The sequence below is a fragment of the Onthophagus taurus genome, chromosome 1 (assembly GCF_036711975.1).
Source record: "Onthophagus taurus isolate NC chromosome 1, IU_Otau_3.0, whole genome shotgun sequence".
In the NCBI taxonomy this organism is placed as follows: domain Eukaryota; kingdom Metazoa; phylum Arthropoda; class Insecta; order Coleoptera; family Scarabaeidae; genus Onthophagus; species Onthophagus taurus.
In genome coordinates, this window is record NC_091966.1 from 7900439 (window position 1) to 7919159 (window position 18721).

At 34.5% G+C, this 18721-nt stretch overlaps 1 protein-coding gene across 2 annotated transcripts in view; it reads left to right on the plus strand.

The window, feature by feature from the left end:
• Nucleotides 1-18721, plus strand: part of LOC111414890 (ankyrin-3-like) — a 53289-nt gene that overhangs the window by 15303 nt on the left and 19265 nt on the right. Inside the window, exons 1-6 of one of the 2 annotated variants that reach the window (XM_023046360.2) lie at nt 11074-11212; nt 16493-16594; nt 16991-17287; nt 17348-17830; nt 17892-18329; nt 18386-18589. In XM_023046360.2, the coding sequence (XP_022902128.2) occupies nt 11192-11212; nt 16493-16594; nt 16991-17287; nt 17348-17830; nt 17892-18329; nt 18386-18589 (1545 nt within the window). In that variant the 5' untranslated portion in view covers nt 11074-11191. Of the gene's footprint in view, nt 1-11073; nt 11213-16492; nt 16595-16990; nt 17288-17347; nt 17831-17891; nt 18330-18385; nt 18590-18721 lie in introns of those variants that run through there. The other variant, XM_023046359.2, reaches the window with a different exon arrangement.

An 18721-nucleotide genomic window follows, 5' to 3' on the forward strand; every position in this document is an offset into this window, starting at 1 on the left:
ATACGTCATAATACGTAAGTCCAAACCTAATATATTCGAGGTTGGTTCTTAATTGATAGTGTCCGGTAAAGATTAGATCTTAATGCAAACTAGATCAAGTATTAAAGTTTTCTTGGTTTCTAACGGTTAGATGTTAAAACCACTTGACGTGTCTCACGCCACGAAAATTGGCACAGAGTAGGTTATGTTCTTGGAACTCCTTCGTTCTCAGTCAAGTTGCACAGCAATACATAAATCATAGTTCGTCACACAACCCTCGCGGGGACAACCCGGTGTTATGCATTGTTTTAGGTCATTAACATCAGTAGGTCTTGTAATGTATATGCGCTCTTTCACCATTTCCATAAATCGCTGTTTGCACATTTTCAGGCATATTTAGTCAACTGTGTCGTATAATGAGTTTGCAAGAGTCTTTTCATTTTCTGATCATTAACTTTTAAAGCAGGTACTGCATTTCTTTTTCTGATTGCCGGATTTGTGCTAAGCCAAAATTTTTTTGAATCGCTGCAGGAACTCTTCTGGTAGTGGTCTTTTTGTTTTGCAGATGTTTCGTTATTAGTCGCATTCACCTTTTTAAGAAAATTTCTTGTATACATTTGGACACACGGAATAATGTATGTTACAATTTTTGATACTTTCTGGCTAATCTGGTGTCGCGATCATCTAACCGTAAACAGTAAATATAAAAACCTCTTTTTCCTCATTGTACTTCAAAATATTTCTACTCCATGCCCCGTAGTTTCCTATAAATCTAAAGTATTCAAACGATGAGTTCGTAATCGGCCACCAAGATAAAAAAGCCAATTTGTTTGGAATTTCTCAGAGAAGAAGAAGTTAGCTCGAACATTGATTTAACTCTTGTGGGTTATGTAGGGTCCAATAACGAAAGTATTGTTTGTTAGCAGAACTTTTAAGGAGGAAGTAAGCTTTGTCTGACGTCAACTTTATTTCTTGCAAATCTATTCAGCTTACAAAACTTTGACGCTGTAAGTCTTGAACTACAGCAACTTGTGCGGGAGAAAATTCAAGTCGTCATGAAGAATCCTCTGAATAATCCTATCGGACATCCCTAGAATCTAGTCATGACGAATAGCTCGCTAGAGACTTCATTCGAAAGCAACTCGTACCGTTTCGATATTTAGAGATGACCTCGCCGTCCTGTGGGACACTCCTTGTCATTTCGAAAGCTGTATTGCGAAAGTTCCGAACTCACAAAATAATAGTTTGCTGAAATGAAATCGACCTACAGGGAAGAACATTAAATCGTAAAGAAATTGCCGCTGTGTTTTCTGAAGATTTCTAAAGAATGTCTCAACGACACCTTTGTCATGTTGTTCACTGATCCAACTCTTCATCATAGTAACTAAACTCCTACATCAGCAAAAGGGAATGAAACCTACCCCCACCCACTAGGACTGCTTCACCATCCATTATCCACGTTGAAAAACCATTATTTTACAAGGCCCAACAGCCTCGTATGATGATAAAAACGAAAATCAAGAAAAATCGTTTTTGGGACCTTTTGCTAAACGTCAATTAACAAATAACGTTTGCGATTCATTGATGTAGTTGATCAAGATCTATTTGAGGTCGGATTTGCATTTGCTATCATCCGGATTTCGAGAAATGAAGGCAGTAGCTCAAAAATAATACACGATATAAACTTAAAAGGTGAAAACATTGATCTAACTAAAGTTCTGGCTAAAGTCAAGCAAGTGGAAACATTCGAAATGTGATTTTTTGGCAGAGAGGTCGAAGCAATGGAACACTCTACAAGGCTTTCTACAAAATTTTCTATAGTGCTCCTCACCATCAACATCGAGATATATCCTTCTGCCTTATTTGAACGTGTAATTGTAAACTCGGATTCAGTATTCCAAAAACCTTCAGCAAAATGTAGTTTCAGGATTTTCCAAATTTAATGTTTAATAACGGCTTGTGTTATCATTCAATGAATAGCAATAATGATAAGGATTTGGCAAAGCAAAATTTTAATTTGCAAAAATTACATAAGTTTAAAATCTAATTCATTGGTTTGATTGTTGTTAAGAACTTGAAATTTATTGGGCAAATTTGAAATTTTAAGAGAAAACTGAGTCTACTTAAGAAGACTCTTTATTTATTAATAACAAACCATGATATGAAACGATGATATTTATGGTTATGTTGTGGGTGCAACCACGAACTTTTTATTGTAGAGAGACATTTTAAAATTACATTGTAATTTTTTTTTTGGGTATTAACACAAAAACACAATAACACTGATTATTAAGATATTATATTTATACGTGGAGTAATTTCATTCATGATATTTCTAGCTCTACTGCCAATGATAAAATGTTAAATAATAGTAAGTACGTTGGTCGCATATCTAAGTTCATAGTATAACAGTACAATGCAGACACCAAAACATTACAATTGCCGCCAAATCCCCCACCAAAATCTCTTTTTATTATTAGTTCGGAATAAACTTAAGCGTGTTACGTTGTGCGCGGTAAGCATCCGATATTATAATCGAAGATGGCCGGTTGGCAAGCCAGCATGGAAATAGCTCAGTGTGAAACGGCTCTAAAAATAAAGTAACATTTTGCCAGTTTCCTTTGCACTGCGATCCCGCGCGATCGACTTCTGTACAACACCTGCGGGAGCTTTCGAAATCATCCACAAAAGTCCACACAAAAAAATTCTTTTAAATCGCGCGCGGCTCGAATTATATTTCTTTTCTGTGCAGTGAATCCAATTTTACGGATTAGTTGTGCAATCGATTGTTTGATATTTTTAGTAAGCTTTTAGGTGCTTTGATCTGTTTATAATTTATCATTTTTAAAGTCACGTGAAATCTAGATTTTGCTCTAAATTTTATTGATATTCATTTAAAGGAATTCAACACATTTCAATGTATTACGAATGTATTCATTAGGTAATAGATGTCAAGTAGATAAGATGAGGCCAATTATGAGATCGTAGTCATTAAATGCGGTCACTTGACAGACTCAATAGAACACATGCACTTGACCGGTTATTTATTGTTTACTGGTTAAACCCACTAACTATGTATGTGGCCTAAATAACCATAAATTTAAAGCAAATGAATATTAATAATTACAAATATTAATTATATAAATAATTTTACAGATCAAAGCTACTTATAATTACCATAAATTGTTATTGAGACATTCAACTTTGAAATCAGTGAATACATGTACTTAAAGTACAGGTGACATCATGATGAAGAAAAGAGAACCTTCCCTTTCAAGTTTAGGGGTGAGTTTCGCATAAATAAAAATTGGATACAAGATAAAATTAATTAAAGTTGATTTTTTAATACGGATTGCAGAATTTACTTTTAAACGTAAATTTTGTTATGTAGGAAAACGTGAATGAATGTCAGTCAAAATATTTTGAAGCTATATTAAGGGTTAAATCCGTTAAGGAAGCAGTACAAAAAGAGCTTACTGTTTAAATGTTGGATTCAATCCAAGTGGCAGCGGTAAACTTTGAATAAATCGCGAAATAAACATTAGCCGTCCCTAATCTGTCACGTGCTTTTATGGAGGATGATGTTTTGCTCGCGTTATTTCAGATGAGTAAACTAAGAAATGATTGGATTATTTTGCCCGCTTATCTCATCATCGCGCCGTATTTATTTATTTAGTTTGTTGAAAGCTTTGTTTATTCTCATTAATTGCTATTGAAAGAGATAAATATTTTTTTTTCAAGATTAAAAAACACTAATAAAGTTTTATTTAGAGTTGAAAATGCAAAATTACCCTCTAAGGAGAGTCCATAAATGATAATGTTACGTAAGATCGTAAATTCTCTCTGTATACGAGATACCACGTAAAAGCAACCTTAACGTGTCATAAAAGATACGTTATGGTGTACTAAATGAACTGTATATCAAGTATAAATGTGGATATTTAAATAATATATGATGATTTCTTGATTATCTTTGAACCAAATACAATATATTGACATATTATTTTTTAATGTAACTATATATTTTCACAAAAAAATCTTTTTATACAAAAAGAAAACAGAAGTTGTGATGTTTTAATATAGCAAATTATACAGAGAAGATGATCAAAGGAAAAAGGTCAAGCCTGGTTTAATGTAATACGTCAGAACCTATCGACACCTATCAATTTATTTATTATTAAAAAATATGAAGAGTATCAGATCTATATTCATCAATAAAGAAGCGAGTAATGTAAAGTTGTAGGATGACAGGTGAAAATCTAAAGATGTCGAAAAATCAGTTTAATTGCAGCTATGTACTGAGATATTCATTCAATTTCGAAAGAATATTCGACTAGAATTAAACATCCTATTGACGATCTTGATCCTGATCAGGGTTATATTACGTATTAAAGACTTGTTTGATAAATTCGTCGACCATCAGTAAGAACTGAACACTGCACCATTCAAAATTGAAAGAAAACATGCAGTTGTAGAAGACATACTGCTTTTGGTGACTGTAATTAACAGGATATCTAGGAGTTCTTCTAATTATCTTTTACAAACAATAGCTTTTACCATCCCATTGTATACAAATCTAATAGAAAGACTGTTTTCAATTACAATAGTTTCTCCGCTGACAGGGAAGGTTTAAGTAGCTGTTAAATCTGTGCGTTGGTCTGTCGATGAAGGCGGTCTTCAGAGCATTTATGATCATCCGCAACACATTACTTTGCCACATCTGGATAGTTTTAACGTTGCAATCACTTGCACGTCTCAGCTTAAGGATCTGATTGTACACAATTAATTCATTCTTTGGGAACATTATAAAAAGCCAATATAGTTGCAAACTCAAGCCGAGTTGTTTAGTTATTTTTTGCACATGTTCCTTCCATTTGAGCCTTGTCTCCAAAGTCATGCCTAGATATTTTATTAGGATATACCTCTACAACAGCATTTATGTGCACTAGAGGCGTTTTGTCCATTTTACAGAAAAACACTACAGCTTATTAAGTTTGATTTTCGTTTTTTCTGTCTATTGTTGAACTATGTCTCTCTAAAAAATCGTGCAGTTGGGCAGAATTTCAAGAGTTGGAGATATTGAGTTGGTAGCATTTTATTTAGCTTATGAAGTAATCTTTGAATGGTACTGAGCTACATCAAGGACAATCGCTGAGCAGTATTGCTGCTTAATGGTCATCAAAAATCAATGGTGTCTTATAATTATGAATGGTTTTAATCTCTTTAACAGATGCTTCTCCAATACCTTCGATTTGGTAGATAGCAATGATATTGGCTTATATCAGTAGACAACTTATGTTTCGGCAACATCTATGTTGTCTATGTCTAATTGCAATGTTGTGTAGGTTAGTATCACGATGCCTTTTATGTTGAATGTTTTCTGTTGAATACTTCACCTGTGATAAAATCATATCCAAGAGATTTCTTATAATTGAAAGTGGTGTGGATTTTCCTTACCAATTGACGTGTTACATGGTCCTAGTAAGTCAATGCTCTCATCGTATGTCTTGATGCTCGCTGAAACATCAGGTAGTTGCCCCATCATCTGATTTCAAGATATTTGCAAGATTGTTGGCTAATACAGTTACTGGAATTGACGGATACAGTTGTATTAATATATTCGAGTACCATAAAACAATATTTCTAGAGATTATCTTTCAATATTAGGAAAAGAAAGCAATCATAAGTACTAAAATCAGAGGTTTAAGAACACTGCGTAGCCTGAGGTGACATTGGAATGTATTTTATTGCTCAAAAAGATGATCATTGATTGTGTACAAAAACTCATCTCTGTGTTGTAACAGCTATACATTCTTAATGTTCGATTTTACACGCAAGACTTTTTTCCCTGAAAGATCAGATAAGATGCTCAGCGATAAGGGAGGAATTGAAGGTGAGGAGGTGCGAGATAGGTTGGACGACCGTCAAAAAGGTAGCACAAATGCTGGACAAAAGACCTGATGAATCCAAAAAAACGAGATATTGTCTTAAATAAAGAGAAAAAAAAAATTTACTGTTCTCTTGATTACTTATCCCTGATTCCGACATTGATTCAAGAATTTTATATTATTTTTACCTTTCTATTAACAATAAATTTATTACTATTGTTGTATTATATTACTTTAAATTGAAAATAATAAGGGGTGCATCTCATTTCGATAACTCATTCATATCCGACATTAAAACATTATAATCGTCTAGACGAATTGACAATTCCTCGTTTCGGGGTTGGGGTTAGCCCACCCTCGCGTATTCGACAATAATTCATCAGGACATTTACATGAGGACCAAAAATGACTCACTCTAGTCGAACCGAAAAACGTGAATCGCACAAATTCCGAACAAAAGGTCGAAACTCGTAAAATTGTAGGTCGTTTCAACAATTGGGGTTCAGATTGGAGTTGATTCAGGATCTCCAATTTCCGTTCTTCTGCTCCAGTTACCATGTTTTCATCGCAGCACCAAAAAAAAAGTAAGGGAATCTGTCCAATTTTGTTTAAAAGCTTCCTCCGTATGTTTTGTATGTGAAGGATTTAGAGGAGATTAATTTAAAATTAAGTGCATTCAAAAACAGCTTGAAGGCCACATCATTCCAACGATACGATTTGTTATTATATTGAAATTATAACTAAAAATAACTTCGACGAGCTTACGAGATTATGTGAAAATTTTCTCGATGTGTTTATAGATGGTTAATAAGAAAGTGAATGGAATTTTTTTGTCGAGCTTCCCTAATAAATTGGATTTCTTGATAAAGTAACAAAGTCCCCAAGGTTATTTCTTTCTTCGTAGAGAGAAAATTATTTTCTGGTAACTATAAACTTTCGTAAAAATTGATGGCTGTTATTTTTGTTGTTTACTTTTCGCTTCTTTAGGAAATTGGATTGTCAGTTAAGTTGATAAATTGGACTCCCACAAAAAAAGTTTCTCTTTCAAAGTTTGACGAATTTTTGAAATATATTGTATTAAATGATGTTAAATGATATATCGGTGTTCATCCGTAGGTTATTTTGGCTCATTCAAGCGCATTCCGCGTAAATGTGATCGTGCAAATGACCCACTGCCAGTTAAAAATAACAATGACGACACCCGGGAAACGCGAAATAAACTTTACCAGCTTAAAAGCGTCCCCATTTAACGTCGTTACAATTCTATTACCTCCCAACCGCGATTTTCCCGTATCTATAAAATTTTTATTTTACTTTTTCGTTTTTGTTTGCTTCGATTTGCAATATCCGGGCATATTTATGTGTATCCGGATTTGGAGTCCGAAACGGTTTGAGGACACGGAAGGACGAGCTTGCCAGTGGCGGCGTCGCGACGCCTTCAGTCTTTCTCGGCGTCGACGCGTCTGCTACCGACGGTCTCCCACGTTTTAGTATGACCTTCACAAAAGCTTCTGGTCGGTCTGCACAACCGAACCACCCTCAACGAGGCGACGTGTTATTGATCGTTTTAACCGGCGGTGTACCCTAGGGTACATTTGTTGCCATGCCGTCGTTCGCCTCTTTAAGTTTTGTTTCAAACTTCCCAACTCCTTCTGTTTTAAAGTTTCTCGCGAGCTTTGAGATTTAAGTTCAAATTTATACGAATTGAAAACCCGTCCGATTCTACCAGTTCAACAGGGACTTTTATTTTTCGTTCAAGTTAAATATATTATTTCAACTTTCTTGGTTTAATCCATTTTATAAGAATACTTGTATGTAGATGGTTTAAATTATTCGAAAATTAGTTATTTTTAGCGGTTGAAATATGGGGTCAAAATTTTCAGTTAAAATTGCGGTAATCAAAGCAGACATGCAATTTTGAATGCATTATGCTAACAATAAAACGAAATGGCTCTTATAAAGCACGAATATTTTATTTTAGTACGTCGATACTTTACGACTTATCCACGATAAGATCAAAAAAGAACTTTGTGAAACAATTTTGATAAAGATCGTTATGCCGATCATTATTTTCTGAATTTATAATATATCTAAGTAGTTTTGTATTATATACTATTTCTTTTAGCTTTTATTTATGCATTTCCTCGTGAGTTATTTCTTTCCGTCAGTTTTTATTTGTGTCTTAACATTTTTCATACCTCCGTATCTCCACTTTATTGCTTTGACGCCTCTGCATTTTCCACTTATTGCGTTAAATTCCTCACAGTTTGCTTTCCACACTTCGTGCTTTGTTTGTTTTTTAACAGAATAGCATTTAGCTATTCTTATCATACACCAAATGCTCATGAACTAAAAGCACAATCTTAGATTTTCCATCTGTTTTACATAAAATTAACATTCTCTAATATTTACAAAAATAATAAATCAGGAATATAATAACTTAGAATTAATAAATGATTATAAAACATAAATTTATTTTTACATTTATGGTGGATATAAACATCCGAGTAATTTAATTTGTGGAATTTTCATAAATAAATTTGGCTTATTGTTAGTTTTAAATATAAGAAATACTTCATATTAGTGTTACTACTTTCAAAATAGTACGTAGAACGAAATTTAAATTGCTTTTCAATATCTTCATTAGGAATCTATTGAAAACTTTAACGGCAAAACGGTGACAGCGTCAAAGATAATCCCGGGTTAATGACTTATTATAATTTAAGAAAGATACTTTTTGTTACATTTATATACGTCTCTGGCGTTCCCATCTATACAGTTTTTAATACAACTAATTTACATAACAAGGCTACGAAATTTCATCTTGGAGCTGATGCCGCTAGGTTCTGAGGTGATACAATCGATACTCCAAGAATCTTTTAAGTTTATTTAGAGATATAAAACGTATATCAAGTCAAATCTCTCCGGTGGTCGAGCACCAATTTGAGACAGAAGGGATACTCAGCAGATATTGGCCCAGGCTCTTCATATGTCCTTAAGTTTAATTAATGTTTCACTATTACCGTGGTTCACGGAATCGGAGTCGATCATTGAATATTTGCAGAGACGAAACTTACATGATTAATGGTGATATCAAAACGATAAGTAAATGTTGGAGGTATTTGTCTTTTTTTCTTGTGTATTAATCCAAATGATGTCAATTGGAACTCATTGAAGATTGTATTTAACAAATCTATATTGGTAAACCAGATATTTATTGTAGCATTTATATCTATTTCCATTATTGATGGCGATCAATGTGAGTTATCAATCTTTGGAACAACACTCAGAGAATTGTTCTATGCAAATGAAAAAAAACTATGGTATAAACTATCTCAGTGCCTTATTTTAACGTCTTACTTGCTAAATTTCAAATGTAAATTCGGTCTTATGTCTCAACACCAGGAAAATTATGTAATCAGTTCATAAAACATCATAATTCGTACATATTACTGCATCATCAGCATTTCCCATATTTTGATTTTCATCATTACATAAATATACTTCTGATTCTCTGGCAGAAAGTGTTTATTGTTTGCAAAATTATGTTGGATATTACCTTTGTTGGCACGTTGCAAAACGACAGCTGATTGTCTTCCTTTTACCTTCATATCAAACTTTATCAGTGGATGCTGACTGTTTAAATGTTGTGAGAAATTCTAAATGTGTCTAAATGTGTTTACCGTACTACCAGACGATAAAAGTCTTATTTACATATCGGGGCCACAACTTGGGTTTCCAGAGACTATAAAGTTTGCGATAAACTCGCCTTTTCAACTAAAATAGCTCTTTTGGGATAAGTTTATGTCGCAGATTTTATACGTCTTTATAAATATGTAGAGCACATATGAGTTTTTGGATTAAATATTGATTCTTTTTTCCGTTTATGCCAATCTTTTTAGTTCTTCTCTAGTTTTCATAAATAAATTTTTAGCTTCCATATCATTGGTTTTTCGCTTCGTAAAGAGTTGTGTTTAAAATTGTATTTAGTACTTGTTACTTTTTTATTGTTCATCATTTGCCCATCGATGTTGCTAAATGTTCGTCAACATTGATCAATATTGTCTTCATCCTAAGCCCACATTCTCCACTTATATTCATTTGATATCAGATTCAATCATCTGCGTAGATAAAATGTAGTAGTTTATAAAAAGTCTTGTCGCCATCACATTGCAGACTTGTGACTATGATTACATGTTAAGACTTCTGATAAGTACTACATCTCGAGTGTTTTTCCACGAATAACTATTAAAGTCATAAATATATCCTGTTTTCGAATGGCTTCCTTGCCATAGTTTAGCTCGCCTTTTTATCGTTTGTTCCTAGAAAAGTTTCCAATTGCTTGAAAACTCCTTTTATAGTCGTTCATATCTAATAATGTCCTCAACATTTTAGTAAATTTGCTCGTATTATTTGACATGTGCTAATGAAATTTCGACTTGCAAACTCGATTACTCAGCAACAACTTAGTAAGCACTAAAATTGCGATTATAATGAAAATCTCCCAAATTTCCAGACATATTTATATATTAGTCGAAAACATACTTTTTATTTTTCTCTGGGACATACATGTCTCGATAATGAGGAAGTGTTAATTAACTTCTCGTAAACTCAAAAATTTATTGTGATATCCATATTTTTATATCTGTGCTACTGGTTTTAATGATTTTTTTGGCTTAGTGCCGATTTTATCCCAACTAAAATTTCGTTTTCCCGGTTTCCAGTTTTTGCTTCAACTTCCGTTTAAATCCCTAGAGAATATACTGCTGAGAGCTGAAACATTTTAAACCGGAAGGAATTCTCCAGAATATACGACAATCGTTAACTAAAGGTGTTTTTTATGTCTTTCTAGTTGTTTTCGTTCTCATAATTTTATTTATTTATATAAAAGCTCCCTGTATACAACAAAACGATACAAAACCATACATTCTATATATACAGCGATTATACCTTCATCTTTGAAGTGTCTAATCCCACCTGCTATTGCATAGATGAATATGTTTGTACTGCGTTACATTTACCACCTGCATAATCACCAAGAGAATAGCTTTAAATTACTCCTGCAAGGATTTCCTAATTTAGGAGGTTATAGTTCCACATCCGACATTGCGGGGGTTGAAACGGCGCAAACCGAAAGCTCTCCCCGACAATATCAAAGCTGTTTTCCGCTCGATATTCGGCGAGCTTGGTGCCATTGGCTCAGACGCCGGCAGTGTTTTAGCGGTGGTCGTACGGCATGGAATATGCCGGTCACCTAGTGTTCTGATACTTGCTCAAAGATAGCCACAGTTCTGTAGATTAGTGGGTCTTGGACCGGGGCAATTATGGTCACGGAAAATGGACAGGTAAGATGTTCAAAATTTCCGAATCCAAAACATTTACATTATTAAACCTCTTAATTACCGAAATGCTTTTAAATTTTAGAAAATCGTTAATATAATTGATAAAATAAGTTTGTTTAGAAATAAAACTCTTCATTATTGTATGAAATGATCCTATCTAATTGAGATCGATTCCAGGATTAGTGGTGCCCTTGCACTACTTTCATCGATTTTAACTTTTAAAGATGATCGGTTTGTCTTCATTTTTTTAAAAGGGGTTGCTATCAATACCTGTCACATTATACACATTAATAATTTAAAAAAAATGATTGCTTTAAGTATTTCATTACAAATAACAATGAAATTACGATAAACTATGATATTAAATAACAAATGTTGCGTCTTTCATTATCTGTGTCTGTATAAAAAGATCGCAACTGCTATAAAATTACTGCAATTTGATCATTTACGATAGCAAAATCTTTGTTGGAACGGTACATGCGTTTATAGAAGTAGTAAAACCATTTTTGTACTGGATGAGTTATATGTTATTGAACTTTCTATTTGTAGGTTATTTTGATTGATCGTGAACTAGATTATTGATTAAAGTTTACATATTTTTATTTATTTATTTTTAGAATATCTAAAAATGGATTTCCGTGAGACTATGATGCGATCATAAAGGTCTTAGTGTCGGAGTAAACTCTATTTATTTGAGTTATTGGTCGTAAAATAGGAGTAAAAGTATCCCTTTTGGAAAATTACTATTCCCAACGTTTAATGTTGACGTAAATTTCCTTTGGTACACTGTCTTGTTATTATAGTGTGAATGCGGATGTGTAACTTTATTAACTCTGTTAATTGTATCATAAAAATCGAATAATCACTAAAATTTATGCAAAAAAGACAACCATCAGATCAGATCCACATGCTGTTTACTAATGACGTCAACGCGTCTTCAATATTTACCGATTAGAAGTTTTTATTAGACCCAAGTCGCAACCATGCTGACATAGTTGGATATGTTCCAACATGAAATTTTACAGCACAATTCGTCCGTTCTATTTTTTATAACACCAGACCACGGCATCTGAATACAACAGGGTTGTATTTGCATAAACCCCGCATGGTAACCCTTCGAAACGTGTGCATAAAACGAGGTCGAAATTTGCACGAAATGCAGAATATCCGTTTTTATTTCATCGACTTTTTAGAGTTTTCCATAAAAACGAAGCACATTTTGACATTCGTGATAGCAAAAGCGACACATATGTAATTGTATAAGGCTTACGTATGGTTCTAGATGCTATTTATGGCACCTCCAAGAATCAATACATACTTTAACATCGTGCGTTTATGTATTATGAGAACAAAACAGCTCGGTGTCATACAATGTAATTTTAGTTGTTTTTGTCATAGCTTAGTATTACTTATTGATCTGTGACATCATGTGTTACTTTAAATAGAATAAGGGTGCGATTTTTTTTGTTAGTAAAGTGGGTTAGATCTCATTATTACATTTATTACATTATTAAAATATAAAATAATTTTAAATGTATATTTGAAATTTGTTATTATTAATATTTAAATTGGTTGTTATATCGCTAAATAGTTTTCGCACATTAATTTAACGCAACCTTCGTTAAATATAGGTCAATTTGTATATCGTCGATAGACCAGGATAACCCGTTTCAAAACAAATTTATATCCACGTTCTCGGGAGTTACAACCCTCTTAACCTACATGTTTTTAATGAATTGGTTTTCCCGCTATGATTGTTATTCTAGCTATAAACGTCCAGTGTTATGTTCCTGATCTACTATGCCCTATTTAACGTTAAACTAACGTGAGTCACGTATGCAGCATATCGACAGGTGATGTCGACCTCAATTTTAAGTATTTTTAGTATTTAACCATAAAGTTTATTACACTTAAAAAAAGTTGTAAAGAAAACACGTTAAAAATTCTCCAGTATCAAATCTGTTAATCTGAGATAGCATGTTTCATAAATGGATTTTTAATCCTTGTGACCTCTGGCTTTTTGTAAGTAGATGCAGTTCAAAAATGTTGGAGATGGTAAACACTTGCAAAAGATACAAAAAGGAGCGGGAAAAACGAGGGTGGGGTTTCTATGAAAGATATAGATTACGGTTTTAGGGGGTTGGTGTTGCGATACTGAACCGAATTGACGCGGCGCGCCGTCGCGACGCTGTTATTGACCGGCGTCGACGTCATAAGGCGTCGCCTGAAAGCGCGTGCGGCAGCCGTTCACATTCACCTTCCTCTCTTTGCTCTTTCCAATGTTATCATCATTGCAATGATGACGACCTTTCCTAGACTTTTAACCCCGCAAAAATAAATTTGAAAAAGAAAAAAAATTACGACATTTTTGTGGCTGTGCTAAATATTAAATATAAGTAGAAAAAATTACGTGAAGTGTAAAAAAAGTAAAGTAATTAAAGACGCACGTGCGATTCGCGATTTGAATCAATCAGTGGTTACTATTTTTTAAAACCAATTTTGAATTCTTTACACTGAATTTCGACGATTTTTAAGGATATTTTTGGATGTTTTTATCGCGTGAAGTTCGTGAGACCTGTTGAAAGTTGTTTATCTCTTCAAAAGGTTCCTTTCTTGAAACGGTTGCCAATAAATAGACATAAATACTTCGAGCATTATGAATCGTAAATAATGCCCAAGTGTTTTCGGTTTTTTCGAATGGTAAGTTATTTTTAACTACAGGAAACACCTTAAATTTTAACAAGCTGTAACCAGCGCTTGTTGTTACAATGTATCGATTGGTTCCCTGAATAATTACCAACATTCTGTAAATATAACCGATTGATTTACAATCTGATTGATTTGTTCACTCCAAACATTCTTGGTATGTTCGAGTCTTTGTTTATAACAAATCTCATTACTTTCACGTTTAAGAAATATTAGTTAATTCTAGTCTTAAATATTTTATGTGCCTACAAATACTACAAAGCTGGTTGTAAAACAAGAATTCACCCATTTCAAAACCGTGTTGAACACAGCCAATCAAAGCTTAAATACACGCCATATTTCCGTCGGAATTGTTTAGTGAAACAGTCACTAAATCGTACCAATTTATGTCCCGATATTCATAACAATAAAACTTAAAGTTCACCACTTCTTGTTCCACTTTAAGATATTTTTAGATAATAATAGTATCGAAATAGTATCGGTAAGGTCATAAGAAAGTCACAATTCTCAATTGATACTTGTACAATCGGTTTTAACACGATTGAAAATTAAATTGGCGCTGCGGAATAAGCACAGATTTTTCAACTACTTTGGATCGTTTCCAATACGGTCAACTTATGAAATGGAAGGGTGTATATAGAAAGAGTACTTCAATGGGGTATATGGATAATAGGTCTGGAGGGTTGCGGTCTAAATGGATCGATATTACACTTGGCACTCTCCCTTTCTTTAGTTCCTTTTTGGAAGGGTACGTAAATGGTGGAAATAAAGCTTGGGGTTCGAACAGAGAATATCTCTTTTAAATATTCAAGCTGTAATTACAACTCGAAAGAAAAAAACCTAAATTATTGATTCTAGGTCTAGTGTTAGTTTTAGTTTTTGTTCAGCGAAAAATATACAACAATCTAACGCTGAATAACAACTAAAACTAGAACTAACACTTGTATTAGAACTAACACTAGACCTAGAACTAGAAACATTCGGGTTTAGCCGCACGTCTCTTAAGACGGCTAAACCCGAATGATTCTAGTTCTAGGTCTACTGTTAGTTGTAGTTGTTGTTCAGTAAAAAATATACAACAATCTAACGCTGAATAACAACTAAAACTAGAACTAACACTTGCATTAGAACTAACACTAGACCCAGAACTAAAAATATTCGAGTTTAGCCGCACGTCTCTTAAGACGGCTAAACTCGAATGATTCTAATTCTAGGTCTAGTGTTAGTTCTAGTTTTTGTTCATTAAAAAATATACAACAGTCTAGCGCTGAATAACAACTAAAACTAGAACTAACACTTGCATTAGAACTAACATTAGACCTAGAACTAGAAACATTCGGGTTTAGCCGCACGTCTCTTAAGACGGCTAAACCCGAATGATTCTAGTTCTAGGTCTAATGTTAGTTCTAGTTTTTGTTCAATGAAAAATATACAACAATCTAACACGGAATAATAACATAAAGTAGAACTAACACTTGCAATAGAACTAACACTAGACCTAGAACTAGAAACATTCGGGTTTAGCCGCACGTCTCTTAAGACGGCTAAACCCGAATGATTCTAGTTCTAGGTCTAGTGTTAGTTCTAGTTTTAGTTTAATAAAAATGTACAACAATCTAGCGCTGAATGACAATTACAACTAGAACTACTGTAATGGATTTACACATCGTATAGACAACTCGGGGAATACCCCGAGTTTAGCTATAAAGATGGAATAGGACAAATGAGTAATAACCCGAGTTAGATCCTATCTACGAGCGCTAACATTTATATTTAAGTATACTGATACATCAAATAGATAATATTAATAGTATCTAGTCCGTTATATCGAGGTTTTACTAATGCATGGCTAAACCCCAAACTTTCTTGTTCTAGGTGTAGTGTTAGTTCTAGTTTTAGTTCAATAAAAGATATGCCTACAATAATCTAACGCTGAATAATAACTAAAACTAGAACTAATACTAGTATTAAAACTAACACTAGACCTAGTACTAGAAACATTCGAATTTAGCCGTCTTAAGAAACGTGCGGCTAAACCCGAATGTTTCTAGTTCTAGGTTTAGTTGTTAATTCTACTTTGAGTTCAATAAAAATATACAACAATCTAACACTGAATAGCAACTAAAACTCGAACTACCGTTCTTGAATAATGTTAATAGTATGACTTAAAAATATTTTGTCATTTATATTCGAAGTCCGTTCTAACGATGCCAGTTATATCGAGGTTTTACTATAATAGGGATCTATGTTCACACGATACGCTCTTTGCACGAAATATTAAGATCCAATCTGTCGTTAAAGCACGTGTTCGCATTATAACAACAGTGAGTCAGATCAGTCTGGGTAATTCATCTAATATTTACCCCAATTTTAGTCAGTTCCGAAAAAGGGGGAACATTGACTGAGCGTGCTTCCCCTTTTAAATGACCACGTGACTTCCACCTGTCCGGGGTAGTTTGAAGGGTGACGATGTTGCCATAAACACGAAAGGCAATTTCATTGAAATTATTCACCCTTTTAATGAAATTGATCGGACGAATCGAAATTGATGTGCTGATAATTTATTTTTTGTTGCAGTCTGACGGTAATACGTCCTTTCTACGAGCTGCTAGGGCAGGGCACCTCGACAAAGTCCTAGAACACCTAAAGACAAACATCGACATCAACACCAGCAACGCGGTGAGTTTATTTTTCCTTCAAGTGCAGATTTCGCCGCCATTCAGTCTCAAATCGATACGACGTCATTTCACATTATTGGCGGCCTTTAAAATAGCTTTCCATGTAGCTATATCTCACGTAGTAACGACCTTTCGTTACGATTCGCTGGGTAATCGAAGGTAATAAGGTTTATTACCTTTGAAATTAGCTACGATACTTTTCGTTTTATAAAAAAATATTTATAATAAAAATTAAAATATAACAAAATCTAATTATAAGAATGAAACATGTCATAGTCTAGCCAGTTGAACCTTAAGTATAGTAAGGTATGCCGTCAGATCTAAATATATTGATAATGCCTTGGCACCCGCCCATAACAAAATCAAACTAACAACTTCCCTTTTGCTCTCTTTGCAGAATGGCCTGAACGCACTTCATTTGGCATCGAAAGACGGCCACGTAGAAGTAGTAGCGGAACTATTAAAACGTGGCGCGGTTGTAGATGCGGCCACCAAGAAGGGTAACACTGCCTTGCATATTGCCTCTCTCGCTGGACAAGAAGAAGTGGTCAAATTGCTCGTGCAACATGGCGCTTCAGTTAATGTCCAAAGTCAAAACGGCTTTACGCCTTTGTACATGGCAGCCCAAGAAAATCACGATAACGTCGTTAAATATCTGTTAGCGAATGGCGCCAACCAAAGTTTGGCAACGGAGGTTCGTTGGCAATGAAGTTTTTTTTTTGGACCGGATTATTCATTTGTTGTTTTTTTACAGGATGGATTTACACCTTTGGCAGTGGCAATGCAACAAGGCCACGACAAGGTCGTCACAGTGTTGTTGGAGAATGACACCAGAGGAAAGGTCAGGCTACCGGCACTCCACATCGCCGCCAAAAAAGATGACGTGAAGGCCGCCAAACTTTTATTAGAGAACGAACATAATCCGGATGTTACATCAAAGTCCGGGTTTACACCTTTACATATTGCTTCGCACTACGGAAATGAATCGATAGCAAATTTATTGATTGCGAAAGGAGCCGACGTGAACTATGCGGCCAAACACAACATTACCCCGTTGCATGTTGCTGCAAAATGGGGAAAAACGAATATGGTGGCTTTGCTTTTAGAAAAAGGTGCTATTATCGAATCAAAAACTAGAGATGGTTTAACTCCGTTACATTGCGCCGCTCGAAGTGGCCATGAACAAGTCGTTGACATGTTATTGGAACGCGGAGCTCCTATAAGTTGTAAAACGAAGGTAAAAATTTTTGTTAAAACATTAAATTAAACTCGTAAATAATGGATTACGTCATTTTCAGAATGGATTGGCACCCCTGCACATGGCAGCTCAAGGTGATCACGTTGACGCAGCCAGAATACTTCTTTACCACCGAGCTCCAGTTGATGAAGTAACAGTTGATTACCTCACGGCGCTTCACGTGGCAGCTCATTGCGGTCACGTGCGGGTAGCAAAATTACTCCTGGATAGAGCCGCAGATGCAAACGCTCGCGCACTCAACGGTTTCACACCACTTCACATCGCCTGTAAGAAAAACAGAATTAAAGTTGTTGAATTATTATTGAAACACGGAGCAAGTATTGGAGCAACGACTGAAAGTGGCTTAACACCATTGCACGTTGCCAGTTTTATGGGATGTATGAATATTGTAATATATTTGCTTCAACACGATGCTAATCCTGATGTACCAACTGTTCGTGGTGAAACGCCGTTACATCTTGCAGCAAGAGCTAATCAGGTAATTAATTATCCCAATTTTATACTTCAAAATATTTATTATTTTAATGGTTTCAGAATGATATTATTCGAATACTCTTGAGAAATGGAGCACAAGTTGATGCAAGAGCTAGAGAACAACAAACTGCTCTACACATTGCGTCTCGTTTAGGAAATGTTGATATTGTTATGCTTTTATTACAACATGGAGCCAAAGTTGATACCACCACCAAAGACATGTACACCGCCCTCCATATAGCAGCTAAAGAAGGGCAAGATGAGGTAAAATACTTGTTGTCGAGGAAATTATTAGATCATATTTATATAAGTTACCTGATAGAGTTAGTGTGGATGAGACACAGAGAGTTCTTTATTTAATAGTAACAAGACCCCAGTGTATCTGATTGTAGATTT